Source organism: Canis lupus, chromosome 4 (assembly GCF_011100685.1).
Source record: "Canis lupus familiaris isolate Mischka breed German Shepherd chromosome 4, alternate assembly UU_Cfam_GSD_1.0, whole genome shotgun sequence".
Lineage (NCBI taxonomy): Eukaryota > Metazoa > Chordata > Mammalia > Carnivora > Canidae > Canis > Canis lupus.
The window spans coordinates 52170914-52197509 of NC_049225.1; the positions used below are offsets into that span (position 1 = coordinate 52170914).

At 36.2% G+C, this 26596-nt stretch overlaps 1 protein-coding gene across 2 annotated transcripts in view; it reads left to right on the forward strand.

Moving 5' to 3' along the window:
* The window catches only part of RNF145 (ring finger protein 145), a 56906-nt gene that overhangs the window by 3788 nt on the left and 26522 nt on the right, over positions 1-26596 (forward strand). For both annotated transcript variants that reach the window (XM_038534883.1, XM_038534882.1), the window contains exons 2-4: positions 2269-2471; positions 11489-11597; positions 23717-23808. In XM_038534883.1, the coding sequence (XP_038390811.1) occupies positions 2288-2471; positions 11489-11597; positions 23717-23808 (385 nt within the window). In that variant the 5' untranslated portion in view covers positions 2269-2287. The remainder of the gene's footprint in view (positions 1-2268; positions 2472-11488; positions 11598-23716; positions 23809-26596) is intronic.

Consider the following 26596-nt stretch of genomic DNA (forward strand, 5'->3'; position numbering starts at 1 on the left):
GGATATTCTTTTCTTTTGAGAGCTATAGGAACTCAAGACCTTTTTTTGTTATGTTTTGTTCCATTTGTGAGGTGGAATAGTGGTGATTGAGAGAGAATTTGTACCCTCCTGCTAATGGCCCTCTTTTGTAATAGAGATAATCTTCCATAAAAATTAGGGAGGTCCCACCCTGTCCTGCTAAGCTGTCCAGATCTTGATTTCTGATGCAGGATTGGTTATTTGTTTACATTTTCTTTTCTTGACCCTTTTAAGAGTTACAAAAAATGGTGAACAATTGGATACATTTAAAAATAGCAAAATATTTTTAAATAAAAAGAGGAAGGCTCCTAGTCAGATGAAATAAAAATGGACCACAAGTAATAACTCAGTAGCAGTACCTGCAAAAACAATAGATTTATATTGGATTCTAGATTATAGGAAGAGTGTTAACTTTTTTTCCATTATAATATAAAGCCTCTTGGTGATATTATCTCAGTCTGTGATGATTTTCACGCATGACTGGTGGCTTGTGAGAAAAACCTATTCATGTACTTTGAAATAAACCAAACTAAGTTATTTATTTGACCACCTGAGTAAGTAGTTAGGTTTTGTATATTTCCTTAAGTCATATAGATAGTTTAGATGTATTAACACTTTCTACAAGGAATTTCTTTTTTTAGGCCCCAATTATGGGTATTTTACAACATTTGGCAAACAGTAAAAGAAGGAATAAAAATCCCCTTAGCCTTACTGTGATATTTTGGTGTATTCCTAAGATTTTTAAAAAATTTAATAATATCATGAGCTGTGAGAAATTGAGGTTCCTGAATGCTGTAATTTACAATAAATGTCGATTATAGGGTTTTTATCTTTCACTGTTCTTTTCCCCGTAGGACACAACTACGTGGTTAGGATTCTTTCACAGTGTTTTTTTCTTATGTAGGAAAAATTTTAAAGTGGTTTTGTTTATTTAAAGTAATTAGAATTTAGTATTTATTTATGAAAATGTTAACTCTGCAGTCTTAGGTTATATCACTTTTGAGTAATGAGAATGATATATGATGACTCAATGATCGATACAATGGATCAGTTTTTCAGTGATTGAAAAACTTAAAATAATGGTTTGTCAAGTTGAGCTCCTTTTTTGTTTTTTAACTGAGCTAGAAGCTATGAAAATTAGGGTAAAATGGAAATACTGACAAATATTTAACCATAGCATAGCAATCTGTCACTGTAATTTTCTTCAGAAATAAATGTTTTCATTTGTCCTGTAATGTCTAAAATTACTGCCAAAGCTGGAAATATGTTTAGCTTTCTCAGCAAAATTCTGAAAAGGATATTGTTAGAGCCAACAATCCAGAATTATCATTACTCTTAAAATTGTCTTTAACCCACTTCTGTTTACCTTATTCTCATAATTCCTTGGATTAATTTAAAGCTCTATCATATAAAGCAGTGTTGCACAGAATAGTCCTTTTAAATAATAAATTGTTCTGGAGATCTTTCATTTCCTTCCTTTTTATTTTTATTTTTTTTTAAAATCTGTTCCTACAACTCATCAATAGCTGAGCAAAGACAGGGGCTGCAGACTCCAATGCCTTTTTCCCTGTGCCAGGATATCTGTGAATCACAGGAAGAATTTGATGAGCATTATTTCCCCACTTTGAAGGCAGATTATGAGAATTTCAGATGGAGAGTTTAACTTTAATGGTTCGAGGAAACAGTATTGCAAACCATGTTTTATTTACCTGTATCATGAGTTCTCTGAATTATATATATATCATGTAAATTCAGTACTTCAATTCTGGTTGTAAGCAGTAAGGAAAAGGATACACTGTGAGATGCTGCAAACTAAATGTGCAGTTACCAGATTTTTATTGAATAGCTTAGGCTTTTTCCTATAATAACCACTTAAAATTTGCTCTTTTTTAAGAGCTACATAAATCTCAGTTTTATAGGAGTGAATTTTTTCTTTCAAGTTAATTGGATAAAAGCTGTAGTATTATTAGGGATGTTTTATTGCTAGTGCCTAGAGTTGGAGTTAAGCTTTTTAAAAATAAATTTGAGGCCTTAATACTTATTCAGTTTAGGAAGACCTGAAGGAGTCAATGTGAAAACTCAATACAAGGATTATTTCATGAATAGAATACCTGGAAGTAGTAGTTGTGGCTAAAGAGTTATAAATTGTTACATAGCTTTTGTATAGTATGTGACCATCCATTAGATTCGTAGGATACCTAAAAGCTATTTGAGGTGACTTATTTTTATCTGTTGTCTCCTGAACTTTAGGTCTGCTCCAAGAAAAAACATGGCTGCAAAGGAAAAACTAGAGGCAGTGTTAAATGTGGCCCTGAGGGTGCCAAGCATCATGCTGTTGGATGTCCTGTACAGATGGGATGTCAGCTCTTTCTTCCAGCAGATCCAAAGAAGTAGCCTCAGTAACAACCCTCTTTTCCAGTATAAGTATTTGGCTCTTAATATGCATTATGTAGGTAAGTGTCTGCATTACCTTTTCTTTTCTTTCTTTTCTTTTTTTTTTTTTTTTTAGAGAGAGAGAGTGAGAGAGCACATGTGTGGAGGAGTTGGGGAGAGGGAGAGAGAGCATCTTAAGCAGGCTCCACACTCCTCGTAAGGCTCCATCTCATGACCATGAGATCATGACCTGAGGGTAAATCAAGAGTCAGACACTTTACTGACTGAGCCACAGAGCACCCGTACATTACCTTATCTAATATTTTAGTGAGCATTCTGATTTATGTCTTTGTATGTTTTTGAATTTGAGTAAAATGAGATTTGGTTACATTGAGATGACAGTGATACAGTCATTGATGAATGTTTATGAATCTGATTTGTAGTGTAATTTGTCTTACCATTGCACATGAGTTATTAAGGCTAGAGGAAAACTGTTGGATTTATTTTACTGGATGAAACTAGAAGGAAGAAGGAAACGTTTTAGATTTTAATATGATAAAATGTAAATAATGGAAACTACCTTTCCAGACATTTAGCCTGTTCTAATTTGCCTGTTTTGGGTTTTGTTAGTAATTCAGAAAGCTTGCTATTTATTTATTTATTTATTTAAAAGGTTTTATTTATTTATTCATGAGAGACAGAGAGAGGCAGAGGCATAGGCAGAGGGAGAAGCAAGCCTCCCCGTGGGTACCCCGATATGGGACTTGATCCCAGAACCCTGGGATCATACCCTGAGCCAAAGGCAGACGCTCAACTTCTGAGCCACCCAGGTGCCCTTCAGAAAGCGTTTTATTTATTTTTTTTTTTTTTTTAAATTTTTTTTTTAATTTTATTTATTTATGATAGTCACATAGAGAGAGAGAGAGAGAGGCAGAGACATAGGCAGAGGGAGAAGCAGGCTCCATGCACCGGGAGCCTGACGTGGGATTCGATCCGGGGTCTCCAGGATCGCGCCCTGGGCCAAAGGCAGGCGCCAAACCGCTGCGCCACCCAGGGATCCCCAGAAAGCGTTTTAAATGTGACATTCTTTATTGAACATTAACATCAGTTGAACATAAGGCATTTCAGTTACATACGTTGGAAATGACATTTATAATATTAAAAAATATTCCTTGAAATATAAATGATATGATTTGGCATTAGCAGTAAATGTAATGTTAAAGAAATTAAAGGTTAAAAAGGTTAAGTGATTAAAGAAAATAAAGTTGAGAAATAAAGGCAGTAGGGGCACCTGACTGGCTCAATCAGTAGAGCATGTGACTCTTGATATCAGGGTTATGAGTTCAAGCCCCCTGCCTTCGGTGCAGAGATTACTTAAAAATAACCTTAGAAAAAAGAAAGAAAAAAAAGAAATACAGGTAGGAAACATAAAAATTCATCTAGAATGAAAATCATAATCCTTAATTTTTAGGTTAATTTTTTATATGTAATATTAGCAATAATATATTTTAATTTGACATTGCTGTTGCATAATTCAAGATGTGGTTTGAATAATGTACTATAGTGATTTAATAATATTTTTATTATTAGAATCACCCATCCAAGTATAAGTTTTATAAAATTGTGAAGGGTTTGTCCTATTTCTGTGATACTTATTTTTATTGATAGGAGGACTTTTGGATTCCAAAGCTTAGCCCTGAAAACCCCTTGCAGCTCTGAGAGATTTCCAAGTAAGCCATTGTAGAAAGAAGTGTGGTATAGTAGAAAAGACAACACACTAGAAGCAGACAGAACATTTGGGTACAATAAATTCATCTCTCTCACGTGGCACCACCTTGGGAAATTCTGTGAAATGAGAAGGTTCTTTTATGCTGCAAAACACTGTAATTCTCAGCCCTTTATTAAAGGGTTTGTATGTTAGCCAATTTATGGAAAATAATTCTAGTCTGTTATAGATGGACAATTGGGTACTTGGCTTAGATTTTTAGCTTAATCAGCAAAGTAATTCATATTGTGGTTTAAAAAATGTGCTTACCACATATATTATTTCTGAATAGATTGAAATATTTATTTTAAAACTGCTGCCTAATAATCAGAAACATTAATTTTAGAAATTGAATGGATTCGAGTACTTTGAAGTTCATACTCTGGCTTATAACTTTAGGAACTCAATTGAGCCTTCTTAAATACACTTATTATATGCAATGGTAGTAAAGTCAGTGATTACATGAGTAGACATTCTCAGCTTGAACATTTTTTTGTTTAGAGTAACTTCTGTGACAAAGTATTTAGGTAGTGTTTACAAAATTTCACCCCTAAATATTCTTACTTTTTAAAAAATTAGTGATGTATTTATATACTTGTTTATGTTAAAAAATCAAAACTTGGGGCGCCTAGGTGGCTCAGTTGGTTAAGCATCTTCCTTTAGCTTAGGTCGTGATCTCAAGGTCCTGGGATGGAGCCCTGCATCAAGCTCCCTGCTCAGTGGGGAGCCTGCTTCTCCCTCCGCCTGCCGCTCCTCCTGCTTGTGCTCTCTCTCTCTGTTATTAGGTAAATAAATAAAGTCTTAAAAAAAAAACATAAAAAGTATCTTTCTCCAGTCTCTGTTCATCATCCACTAAGTTCTCCAAGCCCCAGCAAGTAGCTTTTTTTATTTCCTTGTGAAAAATTCTAGAGATATTTTTATGTACATATGTCAATATAAAAGATATATTGGTAAATACATGTATATAGTTATAAATGTATTTTGAACAGATAGGAGAATATACACTGTTCTCAACTTTTTGTTTTAACGTAATGTTACATCACGGCCATAATTACTGCTTTTAGATAATCATGAAATAAAGCTTTGTATGCTGGTTTTATGTTGATGCTTTCTGTTATGCCAAATTTTAAGATTCTGATGAAATCTTAAGGCCTCATTCTCCCCCCCCCTCCAGTTCTGTTTTATAGTGGCATAGTTTATCCTTGTATGGCCATACCATAATTTATTGAGCTAATTACTGTTTTCGTGAACACTCTAGTTTCTTCTGCTTTTTCATTCAGTGTGGCACCAAATAATTTTTTTTAAAAAAGATTTTATTTATTTATTCATGAGAGACAGAGAGAGAGGCAGAGACACAGGTAGAGGGAGAAGCAGGCTCCATGCAGGGAGCTCGACATGGGACTCGATCCCGGGTCTCCAGGATCACACCCCGGGCTGTAGGCGGCGCTACACCGCTGCGCCACCGGGGCTGCCCTGAATAATTTTATATAGCTATAATTTTGACAGGTGTAAATATAACCTTAAGATAAATTATTAGAAGTGAAGTTGCTGGGTTAAGGGGTATATATATTTGTAATACTGATCGATATTGCTCTCCCTAGGATTTTGCTGTTTTGTACCTCCACAATGACTGAGAGTTCTGCAGTCTTAACATTCTTATCAAACTTATATTGGCTACTCCAGTAGGTGAAAAATGGGTGTGTTCTAACTAGTTTTAATTTGTATTTCTTTTCTGAGTGAGATTGTGTTTATCCACATGTTTAAGAAAAATGTGTTTCCTCTTCTGAGAGTTGTCAGTTCATGTCCCTTGCCCATTTTTCTATGGGATTTTAGCCCACTCCCCCTTTTTTCCCCAAAGGCACATGCAAAGCTTTATTGGGGGCTACAGATCAATCTGAAGGGAGACACAGAACCAACAGAGTGGTTAGGATTTTAGCTTTTTCTTGCTAAACTTTGTGGGAGTTTGGTATACATTAGGGAGATTAGTCCTTGTCTTGATTTTGGCTTCTGTTTTTTTTGTTTTGTTTTTTTGATATATAGATTTTGTTTTTAATGTGGTCGAATTATTTTTTTATAACAGAATTTTGACTCAGTTATTAAAAAAGACTTCTCTATCATGTTTTTTTCTCCATTATTTTTGTTTTATTCTTTTATATTTACAACTCTGCTCCACTTAGGATTTTATCTGCATGTACATTGTGTTATAGGTATCATTTTTTTCCCCCAAATAACTATATGGTAGCCTTCATGTATTTATTAAATAGTTCAACTTTTCCTGAGTGATTATTATATAACAAATTCTCATGTCTATTTAGTTTCATTTTTTTGTTTAAAGATTTTATTTATTTATTCATGAGAGACGGCGAGGGAGGGAGAGAGAGACACACACACAGGCAGAGGGAGAATCAGGCTCCATGCAGGGAGCGTGATGTGGGACTCAATCCTGGGTCTCCAGGATCACACCCTGGGCTGAAGGCGGCGCTAAACCGCTGAACCACCCAGGCTGCCCTTTAGTTTCATATCTGAATATTTTTTTCCCTTTTCTTTTAGTGTGTGGTCTTACTGAATACTTAGACTGTATTTTACTGTCTGGACTTAATCCCTTCATTGTTTTTTTATTTCTTTTTCACAGTTTTTCTGATATTGTTTGCTATGTGAACTTTAGAATTACTTGGTTTAAATTAGGAGGAAGAGATAGCTTAAAGATGCTAACTCTTCTCTGTGTATGAACACAGAGAGCCTCCTTATGTTCCAGATTTCTTTTGAATCCTTCTGTAGTATTTTAAAGTTTTCATTATATAGGTCTTGGACATTCATTGTTAAGTTCTATTCCTAGGTATCATATATCTTTTATTACATTTGTGGCTTTTTCCCCCTTTATATCCTTTGTTACTATGAGCTCAAAAATCAAGGTAGGGTGCGGTTAAAGTTCATGTTTATGGAATATGTTCCTTCAAATTGAGAAGCTTTCCAGTGTGGGTTCTGTTTGAGGACAGCAAAAAGAAGTGATTGTTTAAATATAACTGGTGGAATGTTAATTATACAACTGTTTAGCAAAGTGTAGTATATAAAAAGGAAAATAGAAATAATATTGAAAAGCTAAAGTGGGGCCATTTGTGAAAAGACCTGAATACATTTATTAGGTATTATATTTAATTTGGTAGATAATGATGGGCCAGTGAAGGATTTAGATCAGGTGAGCTGCATTTTAAGATGGATTAGTGGGATCCCTGGGTGGCTCAGTGGTTTAGTGCCTGCCTTCGGCCCAGGGCATGATCCTAGAGACCCAGGATTGAGGCTCCACATCAGGCTTCCTGCATGGAACCTGCTTCTCTCATTGCCTGTGTCTCTGCCTCTCTCTCTGTGTATGTGTGTCTCTCTCATGAATAAATAAATAAAACCTTAAAAAAAAATTAAGATGGATTAGTGTTGTATAGGCTGCTGCATTGGGGAGGGGAAAAACCAGAGGTAAGAAGACGAGTTAGGATTTTCGGCAAGAGGTAATGACAGCCAGAACTAGCTTTGTCAAAGTTGAGAAGGAAAGAATGGGTATGACAATAATTCTGTTAGAGCTGCAGTCATTAAAATGATTAGTGACTAACCTAAAATGTAAAACTCAAGCTTCATTTGTGTCCACATTCTGCAGATCTTCCCATGTTTATAAAGTTGTTGACTGCTTCCTCTTGACAGTGTTTCTGAGTTCTTGTAACTTCCTGACCATTCTTTGAGTTTTTGCTATCATTTTTTAGACTTAAGTGTCCATAGGGTCCCGAATTTGTGTTTAATTTTCATCTTTTGTTGTTTGTGTGATCTCAAATAGTTTCAGCTGCAAGTCTCTCTTTCTGCTTTGCATTGCTTTTTTAACCCTGTAATCTGGGGTTGGTGTTCCTCCTCTATTATCCCACAGCCATCCAGTTATACCTCTGCCATAGCACTTATTCTGCTGCATTCTAAGGGTCCTAATGCTCACCTTCCTTTGTAACTAGATTGTGAGCTCCTTTAAAGTAGGAATGGTATGGTCTGTAATCTCCGTATTTCCAGCACCTAGCTTGTGCCTGGTACTGAATGGATTTCTAATTACTGTTCAGCATCTCCACCTAAATATTCTGTACACACTTCAATTTATGATTACTGAACTCATCTTTATCATTTTTAACTCAAACCTCCTCCTCCTTCTGTGTTTCCTATCTTAATAGCAAAGCTGTCCTCTTGATTACTTCTCAAGCTAAAACATCAGACTCCTCTTCACTTCCTTGTTCTCAACCACTCACCCATAGGTAACCACTGAGACTTATTCAAATATGTATCTCATAGCTGATCCTGCCAACTCCATACCAAAGCTGCTGATTTATTCCAGGTCCTCATTTTTTTCCCCCACTACTAAAATCACCTTTATTTTTTTTATATTTATTTTTTAAAAGGATTTTATTTATTTATTCATGAGAGACACAGAGAGAAAGAGAGGCAGAGATACAGGCAGAGGGCAGAAGCAGGCTCCATGCAGGGAGCCTGACGCGGGACTCGATCCTGGGTCTCCAGGATCAGGCCCTGGGCTGAAGGCGATGCTAAACCGCTGAGCCCCCCGGGCTGCCCTAAAATCACCTTTAAATAGCAGAAATTCTTGCATTTTGTTAGGAGCATTCATTAATGTTATTTTAGGTAGGTCATTATTTTTAAATGCTGCTGGCCTTGCGTTTTAATTATAAATTACTGTTGGGTTAGCTTCATCATTATCAGTTGAGGTTGTTGAGGTTTGTTAGAATGAATAGTGATGCATATTTGCATCAGCAATAGTTTTGGCTGGTGTTTTTCTTTTTTCGGCTTGTGTTTTTCAAATGATTAAATTATATGCATATTGTGGTTCAGTTCAAATAACTTCTACTGTTTTGCTTTAGCAGTATTAATAATTCCTTAAGATTCTTCTTGTGTGGGGACCCCTGGGTGGCGCAGCGGTTTAGCGCCTGCCTTTGGCCCAGGGCGCGATCCTGGAGACCGGGATCGAATCCCACGTCGGGCTCCCGGTGCATGGAGCCTGCTTCTCCCTCTGCCTATGTCTCTGCCTCTCTCTCTCTCTCTCTCTCTCGTGTGTGACTATCATAAATAAATTAAAATTAAAAAAAAAAGATTCTTCTTCTGTGATATATTTTATCACAGTTACTTTTCCACTGAAATGTGAAAGAGGATATAGATGAGCCATAGGGTTTTTTGTTTTGTTTTTTTGGCTTCTTACTTTAAGTATATCTAAAAGACTTGAGAACTGTTAGCACAGTCTAACCTCCTTATTATTATATATATTTATATTGAGGCATTAGTCACCAGATCTGTTGGTATCATCTGCCAGTACTTTTTTATTTACACCAAATTGTATTTTAGCCTACTAAGTTTATTGTTTCCCGAAAATGTCCTTTGGTTTTCATGCCTGCCATTCTCTTTTCCCAGATTGCTGCTGCTTTTTTCTTGGCCTGTGAAGATCCATTCACCCTTCTAGGTCCAGGTCAAACTTAATCATTTAACCAACCATAGCCCTTCTGCTATTGGTTTATTACAGCACCAATATTGTATCATACTTTTGTCCATGTTTATTTTTTCACTAGACTGTGATTACTTTATTCTTGGGTCTTCCATGTCTAGGAATGCATATGGATCACACTTTACATGTAATAATCGGTTGAGTGACTGGATAATTGAAAGAATGAATGAAATCAGTATGTTTGGTCTAGAGGATTTGGCAGCTGTTTTATGAGATCTACACGAAAAGGGAAAGATAATATCTGGAAAGAGATATGATAGTTCATTAGAAGAATTTAAGGAGACGTTTCATGCAATAGATTGAATTCTTCAGCCACAAACACTAAACATGCTTGCTAAATAAACATCCCTTTAAATACAAAATACAAAGTACAAAACCGCTGCGCCACCCAGGGATCCCTAGAAAAATTATTTTAAGAAATTAAAAAAATAGAAATACTTCTCTCTAGTTTCTGTTGGATTGTTCTAAAGTTAGATGTGTGGGGAAATCTGAATTCTACCTCTTTAGTCCCTATCATATTGCTCCTGTTTCTCTAGCTTTAAGTATGATTAATTCCTTAGCTTTAAGCCTGAGAGGTATTATTAGGGATATCCATGCCCTAATAAAGACTCATTAATAAGTAGAGTATAGATTGGTGATGACATTGAAAAGATAACTTGGGTTTGAGTCAGAGTGAATGGGATTTAGGAGAAAGAGTGAGCTAGCCTGTTGAAGGGGAGGTAGGAAGCTCAGTTTGTACACATGCATGAGAACATTTAAGTGGAATATATCTCTGGCATCATGAGGTAGGAGATGTCTGCTTAGAGTAAGAAATGATTACTTTGTGTGTGTGTGTAGTAGGTAGGTTCTCAGTAACTTTGTTGATAATATACATTTGGAATGGTATATTCTAAGCAACAGCATAAATTCTTTGAGAAACTTTATAGAGAGAAAAGCAATTATTCAGGGACTAGATTTCCTATGTTTATTTGAGAGAGTAAAAAGAAAGTGGAGATTTAAAGGAAATCCACAGAGCCAGTTTTGAGGTTGGTTGCTTCAGGTGCAACCAGCCTCAAAAGGTTGTGCTGGCACAAGAATAAGCAGGATGTTTTAGATTTGACAAGTTGGCAATGGTTGACTTCTGAGGTTCTTTAGAGTGGAAGGGTAAAGAGGGCTCATAGAGACTTTGTAGAGGATAAAGTGGGAATAGTGGATGGTTAGAAAACAGAAGCATTGGTAGAGGTAGTTTATAACATTTGTCAGTGGAATGAGAAAGGTAGGTAATAGAAAAAGGAAAATCAGCACAAAGAGAGGTTTTTCTTCAAGATTAGAATAAGAGCCCTCTACATCCTTTGAAAAGAAAGGCGTGCACTGGTGTCAGGGAATGTTGAAAGATACAGGAGATAGAGGTTGTTCAGGAGTTGGAAAAATAAGATCTTGAGTCAAGTGGAAGAGGCAGCTTTAGAGAGGGACATTAAGGACAGTTCTTCCTCTGGGACTAGAGAATGACAGAATTGATGTAGAACTAGTAAGTGAACATCAAGGAAAGGTAGGTAATGAGAGAAGTCCTGGTGTACCTTTGTGTGTTGTTTTGATTATAAAGTAGAAAAATCTACCAAGAAAGTGAAAACTGCCTTCTTTTCAACAGAACATCTATACTGATTTATACTGTATTAAACTTATTTTGATAGTGAAGTAAAAAACCTCAAGGTTGTTGAAACCTGATTGGAAAGTAATTTACTTCAAATTCTTTTTATGTGTAATTATTTGGGAGACTGAATTAGAATCATTTTATTTATAATCTCTTTTTTTTTCTACTACAGGTTATATATTAAGTGTTGTGTTACTAACTTTGCCCAGGCAGCATCTGGTTCAACTTTACCTGTATTTTTTGACTGCCCTGCTCCTCTATGCTGGACATCAAATCTCTAGGTAAGAATGTGACCTTGCTTTTGAAATGTATGACTAAATTTGAAGTTTTTCAGTACTGATAAAATACTTTTCTTATGAACACTGTTAAGAAGCTGAGGCTTTGCTAAATATCCAAAACAGTTTTTTTGATATTTGTTTTCTAAGTAAATATTAGTGTATAGAATTAATAGCTGGGGTTGTGCTTCAAATTTTATTTCCTGCTTTGAAAAACAATCCAAATACGAAATGGGCCCTAAGATTATGTTTACAGAGATACTTAGGAGCTTTTCTATATTACCTAAGAAGAGAATTTCTGAAGATAGGCTGTAGAACATTTAACAGTTATGGACTTGATTACTTTCATCATTTTACGAAGTCAGTTTATGCTGCATATGAAACAGCGCAGCCATGTATATAGTGGATGATTTATATGATTTATTTGATGAGGTTCATGGTATAGCTCAGAATTCTGCATCTTTAGTAATACTGTGTTTGCCTAGGTCTGCTAGTCCTAAATTTTAAGACTGTGATTTGCCAGTGAAAATGAACTTCCTACTTTGGAGCAAGAATGTTAAAATACAGGGGAACCAAAAGCCCACACAGTAAATGTAATAGAGGTATAAATAGATTTGGGAGGTATAATTTTCTCTCTCTCTCTCTTTTTTTTTTTTTTTTAGAGAGAGAGTGTAGGTACAAGTTGGTGGGGGGCAGGGCCAGAAGGAGAGGGAGAGAATCTTAAGCAGACTCCACACCCAGCATGGAGTCCCATGCAGGACTTGATCTCATGACCCTAAGATTGTGGCCTGAGCCAAAATCAGGAGTTGGACTTTTACCTGATTGAGTCACCCAGGCGCCTCTAATTCCTTTTGTCTGGACTGAAATGTATAACCATAATGAAATATACTCCCAATCCTAAAAAGAGTGATGGTTACTTTGCATGTATAAAAAGATGTAGCTTTCTGTAGTTCTGAAAAACAGATTCTGGTATTGGCATTTAATGAATCAAAATTAATCTTAAAACAGCATTTTTATATTAGTAGAATTGAATTGACATAGAAACCTTTTCTACTCTCTGATTATAAAATAATACTGTTTATTGTTGATGACTTTTGGGAAATAGAGAAAATTTAAAGGCAGTAACAATCACCTGAAATTATGCTACTCAGAGATAAACCTATTAAAATTCTGGCATTTCCTCCCAATTTTTTTTAATACCTTCCAGTTTTCACCACTTTCATGGATACAAAAGAGTTTAAATAACAATAGTCACTGACTCTTGGCCCCTCTTGTTGAAGAAAGACTTTCATCCTCTGTAATACTTCATCATCCAGTTATTTCTTAAAGGCTCTATAGTATTCTGCAGAAACTCAGTCTTTTCATTTTCCACTCCTTTGTTCCTCTCTGATCACTTTCCTCTTCTCAAAATGGTACCTGGAAGGTGGTGTTTTGCTCTCTAACTTTTGCTGTTTTGCCCAGGGCATGTTGTTGGGTGTCAAAGTTGGAAAACCTGGAGCTGCCAGAGTAGGGCTACATTTTTTATAATCGTAACAGTGCTTGAAACTGAACTGTTTTACTCTAAATTGAAGGCATGAGTTTTCTAATTTTGTATCACACAAGTGTGTCCCTGTGTCTTGGACTCTTTCATGGGAGCATGAAGTAGATTTGGAGCATCTTTCTCCACATAGTTTAAAATAGTTCAGGGACCAGTAATAACAGAGACAACATGGTGTCCTTCCTATTGCAGCACCACCAGTCCCAAACCCCGACACAGTCTGTTCCTGTGGCCTTGCCCAAGATACCTCTGAATCTGAGCTCAAGCTCAAGGTAGAGACATTTCTCTATCTTTATTAATTTTTAAGCAAAAATTCTATCTGTAGAGTATAATGCAGTAGAGTAGATAGGCGTTTTGTTTTTTTTTTTTTTAAAGGTTTTATTTATTTATTTTTAAGAGACAGAGAGAGAGGCAGAGACACAGGCAGAGGGAGAAGCAGGCTCCACACAGGGAGCCTGATGTGGGACTTGATTCTGGGCCTCCAGGAATCACGCCCTGGGCCAAAGGCGGGTGCCAAACTGCTGAGCCACCCAGGGATCCCAGTAGATAGGCTTCTGATTTATAATTTTTTTTGTGTAGATGAGTGCCTAGCCACCTAAGAGTGCCATATCTTTTGGAGAAGTGCGTGGTGACTGGAGAATTTCGAATTCTGTGTTCCTTATTTACTGCAATATAACCTTTGTGTCACTTATTAGATAGGTCTCCTTTTCCTTAATCTACAAAGTGGTAGTAATATCGTAAGGGGCTATTGTAAAGATTCAGTAAGATAAAGGATGTAAAGCTCTTAGAGTAGTTGAGTGTAGAGCTGAATGACTTTTTTCCTTTTTTTTTAAGTTTTAATTCCAATTCAGTTAATATACAGTGTTATGTTAGTTTTAGGTATACAATACAATGATTCAGCAATTCTATACACAGTATTCAGTACTCATCATGGTAAGTATACTGTTTAATACCCATCACTTATTTCACCCATCTTCCCTACCCCTGCCCACCTCCCCTCTGGTAACTTTCAGTTTGTTCTCCATAGTTGACTCTGTTTCTTGATTTGTCTCTTTTTTCCCCTTTGTTTTATTTCTTAAATGCCACATATGAGTGAAACCATATGGTATCTGTATTTCTCTATTTTATTTATTATTATACTTGATAGCTCCATCCATGCAGTTGCAGATGGCAAGATTTCTTTTCTTTTCTTTTTTTTTTTTTTTTTTTGTGGCTGAATAATATTCTGGGTGGTGTGTTTGTATGTGTATGCATACACATATACCACATCTTCTTTATCCATTTATCCGTCAATGGACACTTGGGCTGCTTCCATAATTTGGCTATTGTAAATAATGACACAGTAAACATAGGGGTGCATATATCCTTTTGAATTAGTGTCTTTGTATTCTACTGTAAATACCCAATAGTGGGATTACTGGATCATGGGGTAGTTCTATTTTTAATATTTTGAGGAACCACCATAGTGTTTTCCAGAGTAGGTGCAACGGTTTGCATTCTGACCAACAGTGCAGGAGGGTTCCTTTTTCTCCACATTCCTGCCAATACTTGTTGTTTCTTGTGTTTTAATTTAGCCATTCTGACAGGCGTGAAGTGATATCTCTCTGTAGTTTTGATTTGTATTTCCCTGCTGATGAGTGATCTTGAACATCTTTTCATGTGCCTCTTGGCCATCTGTATATCTTTGGAGAAATGACTATTCATGTCTTCTGCCCATTTTTTAATTGGATTGGTTTTTGGGTGTAGTGATCAGTGAATTATTTTTTTTTTAAAAGAGAGAATAAGAGCTTGAGTGAGCAAATGGGTAAGGGAGAGCACAAGGGGAGGGAGAGGGACAAGCAGACTCCACATGGAGCATTTACCCCATGATGGGGTTTGATACCATGACCCAAACCAAAATCAAGAGTCAGACGATCAACTCATTAAGCCATCCAGGCCACCCCTCTGCTCAGTGAATTTTAACTAACATGTCTTTCTTATTATGTAGAAGTCTTTTATGAACATTCTTTAAAAAATGACTTTAAATCAGAGTATTTTATGGTAGAGCTATATAATGATAGCTTTTTAGAGTTGATGTAGTTTCTTCGATTATTTTTTAAAATTCTAAACTTCAAGGTAGGGTTATGAAAATTGTTGCTTTTATTAGTTATAATTCTGGGTGAGAAAACAGTGATCCTGTACTTTCCTTCATGCTTTTTTGGTTTCTATGTGGTTTAGTGGTATAGTGATGGCCGAAGGCATGTAGCCCTGTTTTTATATGTATATATAGTATTACCATCCAGGCTTTTTCAGAGGTCAGAATTCTATTATGTAAGGATAAACAGAGCCCTGACATGTCAGAGCTGAATACAAACCTTTTTCTGACCATTTTTCTGGCGGCAGTTTTAACTTTAGACGTTTAATTTATGGAAATGTTTTTTTAATGTTTAAAGTTTGTTTTTATTGGGCAGCCTGGGTGGCTCAGCGGTTTAGCGCACCCTTCCGTCCAGGGCCTGATCCTGGGGACCCGGGATCGAGTCCCACGTTGGGCTCCCTGTGTGGAGCCTGCTTCTTCTCCCTCTGCCTATGTCTCTGCCTCTCTCTCTTTGTGTGTCTCATGAATAAATAAAATCTTAAAAAAAAAAAGTTTGTTTTTATTATTATAAAATGAAATGTACTTTAAGTAATCGCAGCTATAATAAAATTTTAGAGTGTACAAATCATTTCCTATTTTTTATTTCATTTAGATCCTTTTTAATAATCCTTTCATATTTATAGAAGAAAAACCAAAGTGGGCAAATAACTGGGAGGAACAATCCCAGACTTTAACTTGAATGTAGATTTTTCTAATTGGTAGTTTATTCCCAGGGAGGCAGCATGGTTAGTGGAAAGAAAATAAATTCTAGAATTAGACTGAGTATGAACTAGTTTCCCTATGTTACCTTGGCAAGTTGCTTCTTTGAAAATGTAAAAGGAAGACAATGTCCATCTTAAGGTGTAGTTTTGATATTAACCTAACAAATTTCAAGAAATGGTGTGTTGAGAATTTCTTTTCTTAGTATAATTTATACTAGATGATGCTGTCTTAGAAAAGGTTAACAAAGATGTGTTACCCTTGAATTATTCATAATATGTCACATTTATAAATATTGAGGCTTGAATATTACATTTATAAAATTTTAAGGCTGAAGTTTTTTAGTTTTAGAAAACGTAATGGTTCAGATTTCATGTAGCAACCTTATAACTATCTTTTTCTTTAACAGCTTTATTGAGATAAAATTTACATACCTATTTAAAGGATATAGCTCAGTGGTTTTAGTACATTCACAGAATTATACAGACCATCACTATGATTGATTTTAGAACATTTTCATCACTCCAAAAAGAAACCCTGTACCCATCAGCAGTCACTCCCCATTTTCCATCGGTCCCTTTCCCCCCAAGCTTAGGCAAATGTCAGTCTATTTTCTGACTCTATGGATTGGCCTATTGTGGACATTTCATACAGATACATACAGTATGTGGTCCTTTGTGCCTGGCTTCTTTCACTTAGCATGTTTTCAAGGTTCATCTATGGTGTAGCGTGTATTACTACTTTTTCTGTCCAAATCATATTCTATTGTATGAATATACCATGTTTTGTTCATCCATCTATTGATGAACATGGGTTCTTTCCACTTTTTGGCTATTATAAGTAGTGCTGTGAACATTATGGGTAGGTGTTGTGTGGACATACTTTTTTCCTTGGGCATATAACTTTGGGGTGGAATTGCTGGATCATAAGATATTTGTGTTCAACCTTTTAAGGAACTGCCATAGTATTTTCCTTTTTAAAGATTTTATTTTTAAGTAATCTTTATACCACATGGGGCTCAAACCTACAACCCTGAGATCAAGAGTTGCATGCTGTACCCACTAAGCCAGCCAGGTGCCCCTGCTGAACTCTTTTCTAAAGCAGCTATATTATTTTTACCAGCAATATATGAGGGTTCCAATTTCTCCACATCCTTGCCAATACTTACTGATAAGTCTTTGTTAGTATAGCTATCATAGTGAGTGTGATGTGATATTCTATCTGATTTTGATTTGCACTTCCCTGATGGCTGATGGTATTGAGCATCTTTTCATGTGTTCATTAACCATTTGTAAATCTTTTTTAGAAAAATGTTTATTCAGATTCTTTGCCAGGTGTTTAATTGGGTTGTCTTTTTTTTAAATTATTATTACTGGGTTGTAATACAACTCAATTCTAGATAGAAGTCTTTTATCAGTTATATGATTTACAAATATTTTTTACCATTCAGTCTAGTTATATTAAGGCAATGTGTAGTATGGTATTAAGGAGAATCAATACTTGGATAATTTAATTAATTCGGTACTTCAGAAACGGACTATATAAGAAGTCATTTGCAGTTACTAATTTCTTAAACTGAAAATTTCATAAGCTCTTGGGGTACCTGAGTGGCTTAGTCGATTGAGCAGCTGGCTGCCTTCTGCTCAGGTTATGATCCCAGGGTCCTGGGATACTGCTCTGCATAGGGCTCCCTTGCTCAGCAGAGAGCCTGCTTCTCCCTCTCCCTCTGCTGCTCCCCCTGCTTGTGCATTCTCTTCATGAGCGCGTGCTGTTTCTCTCTCTCTGCCAAATGAGTAAGTAAATAAAATCTTAAAAAAAAATGCATAAGCTCTTGAAAAGCTGGGTTTCTGTTTTCCCTTAAGACGTGTACTCAAATAAGGGTGCCTGGGTGGCTCAGTTGGTTAAGCATCTGACTTTGGCTTAGATTATGATTTCTCGGGGTCCTGGGATTGAGCCCTACATCCAGTCATTGGAGAGTCAGCTATTCCTTCTCCTGTCCCTCCCCACCCTCCCTCTCTCTTTCTCTCTCTCAAAAACTATATAAAATCTTAAAAAAAAAAAAAAAAAAAGACATATACTCAAATAATGAAGCTGATTACCCTTAAATGAATAAAAATGTGTTTAGAAAAAAAAAAACCTTTTGTAGAATATGTCTAGAATGGATATTGCTTGTAGTTCATAGGAATTAAACTTTAGAAAATCCATGGCCTCAGGTCATGTAGTATGGACATTTAATATTCTGTTTGAACTCATTAGAATTTGATAAATTTCAGGTTCTTGAACTCTTAAAAGTACTAAACTATGTTTTTCATTTTGAGTAATATAAGGAATGTATTTTCCAGTTTCAATCCTGCTTTAAAATTGAGACTATCCAGAACTATAGGGGAAGAAAGAAAAACTCTACAACTGATAGGACCATTCCTGCAAGGGTATGGTCTTGATTTACAACACAGTTGTGTGTTTTTCTCTAAAATTTTTAAATTCCAGTATTCTTGAATTCCTTGTCTTACTGTTTGATTTATGAACCAACGTGTCCATTTTATGTGTGTATGAGTTGAATTAAGAGCCCATGGGTTTCACAGTATTAAAAGTATACTCCTTTTTATCCTGTCTTGGTATGTAAGTAGGGTTTCAAATGAAAAATTTTACCAAGAATTATTTATATGTAAAATACAGATTATTAGCTACCCATTTCATGAAAGTTGGTTTCATTTAAGGTTTCTCTATTACAGGACTATTAGCATTTTAGGCCAGGTCATGCTTTGCTGTGGGGGCAATCTTGTGTGTATGTTACTGCCTCTGCCCCCTAGATCATATAGCACCCCCTTTCTAGCAATTGTGAAACCAGAGTGTCCCTAATTGCCAAATGTGCTTTTCTGAGTAACAACATTCATTTCTTTCTTTTTCTTTTTCTCTTTTCTTTTCTTTTTCCTGGGTAACACAATTTAAATTTAACTGCTGTTAAATAAAGGAATTAATAAAATGAGTTTTGTCATTATATACTCTGCTTTTAATTTTGACAGGAATAAAATTGAGCCATTTCAGTATTTGATAAGTTTTCTTCTTTTGAACATTATCAGATCCAGGCACTAAATATTTCAGTGAGGAGTCAGAAAGAAGCTAAAGAGAGAAGCAGGGTGGCAGAGATGATTTAAATAATTGAGCTCAGGGTAAATGAACTATTCAGTTACTAGCACATTGTTTAGGGTATAATAGGTACTCAAATACAGGTGCTAGAAAATCTGAGTATCTGGGATTCCTTAAATTGAGCAATGCCTTTTGTTTGCACATATTGCATAAGATAGCTTTGAGAGTTCACCACTTTATTCTCTGTAAAAGTAGATTAGGTTTCTTTAGAATTACAGTTTGAAAGCTTTAAGTGGCCGGAATGTACAAATTATACTAAGTCGTTCAGGCTGTTTAAGAGATGTTACCAGGTCAGTTGTGAATTGGTAAGCTTCTAGGTTTTGTTGTTATTTTTTGTAACTTGTATGCTTCTCTTTATAGCAAGAATTTTTCTAATTGCAAGCTATCCTTGAGGCTCTTTTCATATATCTCCTACATTCTTTTTTTTTTTTTTTTTTAAAGATTTTATTTATTTATTCATGACAGACACAGAGAGAGAGGCAGAGGGAGAAGCAGGCTCCATGCGGGGAGCCTGATGTGAGACTTGATCCTGGGTCTCCAGGATCACACCCTGGGCCGAAGGGAGGTGCTAAACCACTGAGCCACCCAGGGATCCAATCTCCTACATTCTTATGCCCCCAGACAGTTTCAATTGCTGTATAATAGGCTACCACAGGGGACAAGAGAAGTAGATTTTCAAAGTGTTTAGTTTATTAGTGCTCAGGGTTGATCGTTAGTATTGTACAAATTGCACAAATGAAAAATGTTTAAGAAGGTAAAGATTTTATTCAGTTATAAGTAGACAGCAGGGATTCTTGCTTCTGACCAGCCTAATACATTTTACCATTTAAATCTTCTAAATTGAAAAAACAAATAGTACTTTTGAACATTTCATCTGATTCAGTCTTAAAATAGTTATTAAATTCTATTAAAAATTAGAATTTCATGACTCTTGCATCAGATTAATTTTTGGCTTAAAATGACTCATGGAATTTGGGTAATTTCTTGTCTGGAGCCTTCTTATTTGGTTTTACTGTCTTATTTATTTATGTTGTGAATGACCCACTTTGTTGAGAGACTGAGTAATCAAGAGTTTTTATTGTCCAAGTAAGATGCCATGAAGTTGTTCATAACTTAGATATAGAGATCTTTGTTCAAACATTGATCTCTATTACAGTTCTTCTGTGTACTTTGGGATGCAATGTCTGGGTTCTTTTTCAGAAGAGATAGCTCATTAGAGGTTACTTGGTGAGACCAGTAGTTTAGCATTTACTGAAGCCACTGCCCTGACTCTGGCAAGCCAGGCTCAGCTGGCCCATAGAAGTACTACAGGCTTTCTGGGCATGGCCTTCTTTACTGAGGAGGGATTTACTGGTGAGTCAGCCAAACAGGGAAGATTCTGAAGGACTGTCTTGAGAGACAGGAGTTGAGCCAAAGGAGAAAGGGTCTAAGGTGCCTAGAGAAGGTGTTAACTTCTTTGGTAGGATGATTGGACCAGTGGCTCAGGTCACACAGTAATGGGGGAGGTTAGAGCATTGAGGAGAGCTATTCTTAGGGTCCTAGAGGAAAGCAGCACAGAGAGTTAGTGGGAGGAAACCGTTTAACACCATGTTGTTGTCATTAGGGCCTAAAGGATGATTCTTCTGGAAGGCAGTTCTCCCTTAGTATCCCATAATCTTGTCAAATCACAAAGTCATGAAATACAGAGACTGAAAAAGAACTAAAAAGAAAATCATTCTCGATTTTTATAGCATTTCTAAAATTGCAATGATTAGATTAAATAATTTGTTTAATGTGTGTTTCTTTTCCTGGTTTGTAAGCTCGTGCTAACATGTGTTTCTTGTGTGCTGTAGTATTCCCAGAGTTTAGCAGTGTGCTAGCAACATATTATGTATACAGTAAATTCGTTTTTTAAAAAACAGACTTTATTTTTTAAAAGATTTTATATATTTGACAGGGAGAGCGAAAGAAAGAGAACACCGGCAGGGGTGGGGGGAGCTGCAGAGGCATAAGGAAAAGCAGACTGAGGGCTCTATCCCAGGACCCTGGGATCATGAACTGAGCCACCCAGGTGCCCCCAGTAAATTTTTGAGCTTAAAAGAAAAAGTATAGAGCTTGTTAATTTTCCTTACAAGTTTTGTTATGTGAAGTTAGAATTCTTAAAAGAAAGGCAAACAAGCTATAAAAAAAGAAGATAAACTAAGGTAGGCTAGGAAATAATACAAAGTAATTAAAAATATCTCAGCAATAAGAAATTTCTAGAGTAATGGGTTTGCTGAGTTATATATAAAATATCAGTAATAGGATTACAAAAGCAAACAAGGGAAAGAAAACATGTCCGGGAACCCAGCTCTGCAATCTCCCCCCCCCCACCCCCTTAAGAGATCTGCTGGGGAAAAAAAAAAATCTGGGGACTGAGCCCTCGGGGGCAACTTTTTGGCTCTTCCAGGGAATAGTGCTCATATAGGCGTCCCTCCTCCCTTTTTATTGAATTCACATAAAACAAAAGTAACCTTTAAAGTGAATAATTCGGGGATCCCTGGGTGACTTAGCGGTTTGGTGCCTGCCTTCAGCCCAGGGCGTGATCCTGGAGTCCTGGGATTGGGTCCTGCATCGGGCTCCCTGCATGGAGCCTGCTTCTCCCTCTGCCTGTATCTCTGCCTCTCTCTCTCTCTCTCTCTGTCTCATAGATAAATAAATAAAATCTTAAAAAAAATAAAAATAAATAAAGTGAATAATTCATTGGCATATAGTACATTCATAATGTTATGCAACTATGACCCTTATCTAACTCCAGAACATTTTCATTACCCCACGGTAAAAACCAGTACCCATTATGTGTCCTTTACATTTTCTCGCCTCCAGCCCCCAGCAAGCAGCAATCTGCACTTTGTCTTGGTGGGTTTTCCTTCTTTATAATTGGACCTATTGGAGAGGGATCTACTGTGGTCACAAGAAATTTATGTGGCTTTTAGAGACCTAGGACTCAGAACTCTTTCAAATATAAATTTATTTCTTACATAGCATTTTCAAAGACTTCATATATGTTAAGTGGTATTTATATGTGTTTTCATTTTAAAGTTCATATTTCTCTTAATTCTTTAGTTTTCTGTCTTAAAGCTTTATAAAATATGATAATTTTACATTGATGGTTATGTAGTAATGTAGGCATCAGATATTTACATGTAATTTGCATGTGTAGCATTTATGCCTCTCACAGGGTTTCAACCACTGACCTCTGGACTGGCTAGTCCTTTGTTGTGGGTGCTGTCCTATGCACAGTAGAACATTGTGGCAGCATGTTAGTCTAGGTGCTTTTAGCAGGCCCAGCCCTTCTAATTTGTGACAACTAAAAATGTCTCCAAACATTGCAAAATATCCCTTGGAGTTAAAATCACCCCGGGTTGACCACCACTGTGTTAAAATCATTCCTTTTGAGAGTTTCAGTAAAAAGGACTGTTAACATATTATTTGTTAGAAATAGTTATCATAGAGTAATAGAGTAAAATTACTAAATCACCTATGAATCTAGGGCCATTATTGATTTTATAATTGTACCCCAAACTACTTCCATTCATAAAATGTATCGTAGTTTTTAATTTTGATTTTTTTGGCGGTACTCTCCTTGTGGATTATGTAAGGGTCATTTCTTGTTTGGCTATGCTACACTGAAGGATTTCAACTTGATTGCCTAATAGGAAGTAATTTCATGGAAAAAGTAAATACAGCCGTGGGTTTGTTCAGAAATACTAGAAACATTCAAACTGTTTTAAATACAGTGAATAAAGCATTCAGTAAGTGAAGAAAAGGAGGATTTTTTTTTAACACAAATTTCCCTACTGTGATGTCAAAAGAACTTAAGACAATAGTCTTCTAGTGTTATTACTTAGCTTACTGATAATAAATTCTCCCTTTCTGTGCTTCCTGGATGTGCAAAGTTCTGTTTTCTTAGTTGTGTAAAGGTTTTTGTTACTTAAATCCTATTACTTCTTAGTAATCACATGTTAAATAAATTTTAAAAGGAATATTTGATGTGATTTAAAATTTGTTTCAAAATAAATCTGTAGCCTGCTTACATATTATAACCCTAATTATAGATTCTTGATATAGTCAAAGTGACAGTTTTTAAGGATTGTCTTGCTGTGAGCCAGTTTTCTAGCTAGTTTGTGATTTACCTGTAACTGAGTACAATTGGGGATAAAACTGGGGAAAATAAGATAGGTGGGATGGTGGAAGAGAGCCCAAAGAGGGGAAATTTGTTGTAATATTATTGAGTATATCAGTTAAGTAGTAGAGTTGAGGAATGGCATATCAACTGTTCTTTTTTTACTGGAAAGTAATTTTTTAATAAGGCCTTGGGAAGAAAGAAAATCCCATAGAGTGGAGCTTTGGCTGTCTTTTCTACATAGTAAAACTCACCTTTAGTAAATCTGATCCAGTTCATGGAAGAAGGAAATGAAGTCCATCCTTATATAATTCTTTATACTTAACTTTTTTCTTAGTATACGTGCGGAAAGAGGTGTTATTAACATAATATGCTTTTTATAAGAATACTGTGCTTTAACTATTTCTCTTTTCCATATGTGCTTGGAATGTATCTAATACATTCTTACCATTTTACTTATTCAGGGACTATGTCAGGAGTGAACTAGAGTCTGCCTATGAAGGACCAATGTACTTAGAACCTCTCTCCATGAATCGGTTTACCACAGCCTTAATAGGTAAGTATTATAAAAGAATTAAAAGTGTAGGTGGGGACCAGCCAGTCTTACCACCGTCTTTACATTATAATCATACATAGCTTATAGTTGCTTGTGTTTTTTAATGATATTTTAACTATTTGGAAGGTTAATAAAGGCAATTATTACTATGCAATGTTTTAAAGTTGCTTATTGTTATTGAAAGTCATCACTGTAGTCCAAAATAAATTGCCAGAAACATCAAGAACTTGAGACATGACTGAAATATTTAGGTAGCAGAATGTTAAAAATAGGAATGTTGGCTAAGACCCCAAAACAATATAGGTATAGTCCCAAGTGACATACCAGACCCTACCTACTGTGACAGAATTAAAAAAGGGAAGTGAGAGAAGAAATGTGTGGGAAATACCAGAAAGGGAGACAGAACATAAAGACTCCTAACTCTGGGAAACGAACTAGGGGTGGTGGAAGGGGAGGAGGGCGGGGAGTGGGGGTGAATGGGTGACGGGCACTGAGAGGGGCACTTGATGGGATGAGCACTGGGTGTTATTCTGTATGTTGGTAAATTGAACACCAATAAAAAATAAATTTATTATTAAAAAAGGGAAGTGAGAGAAAACATACTTTGCGATTCTTAAAGTCAGCATGTAGAGGGTGATAAAAGGTTGAATGTTGGTAATTAAGGAGGATTTCTACATAGAGCTGTTTTCTCTGAAATACCTCCCCATTTAGAGAATTCAGCAGTAGACCATTTGGAGAGTCACATGTCTTCTGTGGCTTAGTGGGGATACTATGAATGGGTGTCTGACCTATGCCTCCAAAATCTTAAGCTGCACCATCTAAAATTAGCTACATGTAGCTATTGAGCACTTGAATTGTGGCTGGTCCAAATTAAGATATGCTGTAAGTATAAAACACCTAATTTCTAAGACGTAGTGCAAATATGGATGCAAAATGTCTTGCTAATTTTTTAATGTAGATTGAATGTTTATATGATGATATTTGGGGCATATTAGATTGAATAAAATAATATTGTTAATTTCACCTGTTTTTTTTGTTGTTGTTGTTGTTTTTTTTAAAAGGAAGCTCCTACAAGGTTAAAGATTACAAATGTGGCTCGTATTATAATTCTAATGAGGTTTCAAGGACAGCAGTGGGCTGACTGGCTGTTGAGTTTTCTGACTGCAGACATAGTGAAAATGTCTTGTGAAAATGTCTTGTGGAGTCCTCTTGTATCTTCTAATCTGTGTAGGCAAAGGATGTTAGTTTCCTATGAACTATATAAGGGCCCCAAGAGTCAATGGTATTTTTTTAGGTCCTTCTAAGAGAGCCTTTAGAAGGATAAGACTCCAACGGGGATTGAACTTCCAGGAGTTAAGCAAAGAACCAAAAATAGCCAGAGAAGGGTATATAACAAGCACTAAGGTGGGAGAGCCACAGTGATGGTAACAATCTCAGAAGAACCCATAAAAGTGCCCAGGAGAAAAGGCAAGGAATTAAAAAAAATTAAGGTGTAGGGCGGTGCATATGGGGAGGGAGGTGGAGGGGCACAGGGGAAGAGAATCTGAATCTTAAGCAGGCTCTACAACCAGCTCAGAGCCCAGTGGAAGGCTTAATCTCAGGATCCTGAAATCATGATTTGAGTAGAAATTAAGAGTCAGACACTCAACTGACTGAGCCACCCAGGCGCCCCAAGGGAATTTTTTATGCCCCAGCTTCAGGGTGCACCCACACCCTGTCATTTTAAGAGCATAGTTGAGTAACAATTTCCTACTTCCCTCTCGCCTTCCCTACATGCTTCAACCCTGGATAAGTCAAGAAGAGAGGGCGATGATGCTGGCAAAGAAGATGAAGCCTGCCTTAACCTTTCCACCCCTCTCACAACTGCAGGTTTTCAATCTGTAGTCCTGTAGGAGGCCTGAGCTAGAGTAAGGGAAAAGCCTCAACTTCAAATCATTTTCAGAGTATTGGCTATTGTTCAATTGAGAGTATGTAACCTAAACTAGTTTAGAAAAGTTATAGGACTTACTTAGGGACAGGAGAACACTAATCTTCACATAGTGGATTTTAAAAGACGATAGGGGAAAAAAAACTGTTGCTTTAGGACTGTATCCTAGGAGTGAGTGTATTTACTAGCTGTAACATTCAAATGTGAAAATACAGCTGACCCTTTAACCAACACGGTTTTGAACTGCGTGGGTCCGCTTACAATCCAGTACTGTAAATGTATTTGCTTTTCCTTACGGTTTTCTTAATAACATTTTCTTTTCCATAGTTTACTTTATTGTAAGAGTATAGTATGTATTGCATATAAAATATAAAATGAGTATTAATTGACTATGTTATTGCCAAGAATGCCAGTCAACAATAGGCTGTTAGTAGTTAAGATTTTGGGGAGTCTAAAGTTCTGCAAGCATTTTCAACTGTGCGGGGTCTTGGCACCTGTAACCTTTGCATTGTTTAGATGTCAACTATATTTGCTAGGTTAGAAAGCTTGTCAAGTATTATTTTTCATTCTATAATTGTGCAATATAGCATAAAATTGAAACATTTCCTTAAATTTTCCTATCAGTGGCTATGATACTCTGTTTATTCAGCTAAGATCCAGTTAATTGAAAATAAAATCCATAAACTACTAAGTACTATGTTTTGATCCATTTTGGATGTTAAAGGAACTTTCTTATTTTCTTCCATTTCATTAATGAACTTTTAGTGAAAAACCAAGTGATAATAATATGCCATCATTTCTTAGAGTTTCAGACTTCTTGGAGCTATTTCTGATAGTGGAATCCTGACATCCAGAGATTAC